Consider the following 2271-nt stretch of genomic DNA (forward strand, 5'->3'; position numbering starts at 1 on the left):
TATATATATAAAGGGCTTAAATGCCTTAAGCTATACAAGATGTTACGATTCACAGATTTGAGTCTGATGTACATTCATAGTCATACATATTGTACATAATAAATAGGGTCTGTGACATACGCATTATTAGGGCACACATTACGTCAACTAAGGGTTAAGTTGACATTGATTATAGCCTATTGATGTACAGACTGTCCCATTCTCTTACCCTTAGGCCTACTAAAGACAGTCAAAAGCCATCGCCCTGTCGAAAATCCTGTTCCTTTTGCTATGACGTAATGACTCACCTAATAACTGGAGCACTGCTTTCCACCTTTTCTGTGTTTCCTGTCTAATGGCACGAATCGAATTTATTTTTTCCTCCACATCACTCCATTGCTAGAAAAAAAGGATTTGAAATAAATATCATAAGTGTATAAGATAGTCAAAATAGGCTATGGAAGTAAGAGTAATGCGTAAATAGTTGGTCTAGCAGTTCTCTTTAGCAGTAATAATAATAAAAATAATACTAATAATAATAATAATAATAATAATAATGATAATAATGATAATAATACAAATAAAGTAATTATAAAAATAAAAATAATAATAATAATAAAAATTATTATTATTATTATTATTATTATTTTATTATTATTATTATTATTATAATACAGTAATACTTATAATTGCAATAAATACTTATAACGGATATTGTATAACAAACTTACTAACATTTCAATTATGTAATGATGAAATATGAGAATAAATAAAAGTGGGATAACCCCAGAAAAGACAAAAAAAAAAAAAAAAAAAAAATACTGTTGGCCTACCGGCGATCCTGGTGGTAAGCTAGCATGTTGCTGAATTAGTTCGTATAATACTCTATCGTCGTCTGCCTCCATGTGCGTATAATCATCCGGGATACTCCATATGTTGTTATCATTTTCTAATTCGCTGGTGGGTTGCTGTAGAATGTTCGATTCGTCTGGTTTAAATGTGCTGAAGCTATATCAAAATATGACATGGCATTATAATAATGTGCTATCTATGTTAATGGTGAGGGTAAGGTGAGTCGGGAAACAGAGGACCTTCACTAGACATGGCACGTCGATCCCCACGTCAACTATTTCGGCTAAACTACGGTATCATGAATGATTTGTGCACTCTATTTCATAACCAACTCAAACTGAGAATTCGAATAGTTAAAACTAAAACAATAATATGCATTAATGTCTGGCAAATAGGCCAGTGTGTGGATTTAACCCACAAGCATAACGTATTCGTAAAATAATTACTGGCATTTAAAACCTTCTATACTGGTTCTCTGGAAAGTATTGAAATTTAAATAGATATGGCTGACGAAGTACTGAATCAAAGCTCAATATCCACTTATGGAATGAATAACGATTGTAAGGTTTATGTAGGTAGGCCTACTGTACTTACTATAATAACGGTGTACCCTCGGACGAAGAACTACGTCTTCCCTTCAAACAGCACCAGCTAGTTGCTGTAAACATCCTGAACAATTCTCAACTAACCAGAAATATACCGGTACGCTCATCGGTCTGCGTTATTTTTGTCGTTATCATCCAACTCAGGTACCAGCACATCTCGAAATGATACGTCATAAAACGCAATGTCAATGGGATTTAAAATAATAGTGTTTACATGGAGGTAGGCCTATGCTTGCTAGCCGCCTGGGCTCTGAACAAAGCCGAAAGCAGCAGTCAGATTACATGCGGACAATTAGACAACGGAAGTTAAGAGTAAAACAGTTTATATTATTGTCTTTTAGGAACTACCTACCAGGCTTAATATGATTTTTTCCATTCATTTCTATATTAACTTAATTGTTTAATGATGATGATGATACTACTATTACTACTCCACAAATAGTTCTGCTAATGATAATAACAATGATTATGATAAACAATATTATAATATGCTTATGAAATAAAAAAGATAATAATAATAATGAGCCTAATTATTATTATTATTATTATTATTATTATTATTATAATAATAATGATAATAATAATAATAATAATGATGATGATGATGATAATAATAATATTAATAATTATAATTATAATAATAATAATTATAATAATAATTAATAACAATAATAATAATAATAATAATAATAATACAGTAATAATAATAATAATAATAATAATAATAATAATAATAATTATAATAATAATAATAATAATAATAATAATAATAATAATAATAATTTAAAAAAAAACAACAGCAATAAAAATATAAAAAAAATAAGCGGGGCAACCC

The 2271-nt window shown here is 29.4% G+C and overlaps 1 protein-coding gene across 1 annotated transcript; it reads right to left on the minus strand.

The window, feature by feature from the left end:
* Positions 1 to 204: 204 nt before the first annotated feature.
* LOC117115176 (melanoregulin-like) lies at positions 205 to 1603 on the minus strand. The gene is made up of 3 exons (XM_033258883.1): positions 1426 to 1603; positions 813 to 987; positions 205 to 378 (listed from the first exon to the last, which is right to left on the minus strand). The coding sequence occupies exons 1-3, from the start codon at positions 1497 to 1499 to the stop codon at positions 220 to 222; spliced, it is 408 nt and encodes a 135-aa protein (XP_033114774.1). The 5' UTR covers positions 1500 to 1603; the 3' UTR covers positions 205 to 219.
* Positions 1604 to 2271: the final 668 nt, after the last annotated feature.

This window comes from Anneissia japonica, unplaced genomic scaffold (assembly GCF_011630105.1).
Source record: "Anneissia japonica isolate Jap-2015-1 unplaced genomic scaffold, ASM1163010v1 scaffold6997_len847652_cov182, whole genome shotgun sequence".
NCBI lineage: Eukaryota > Metazoa > Echinodermata > Crinoidea > Comatulida > Comatulidae > Anneissia > Anneissia japonica.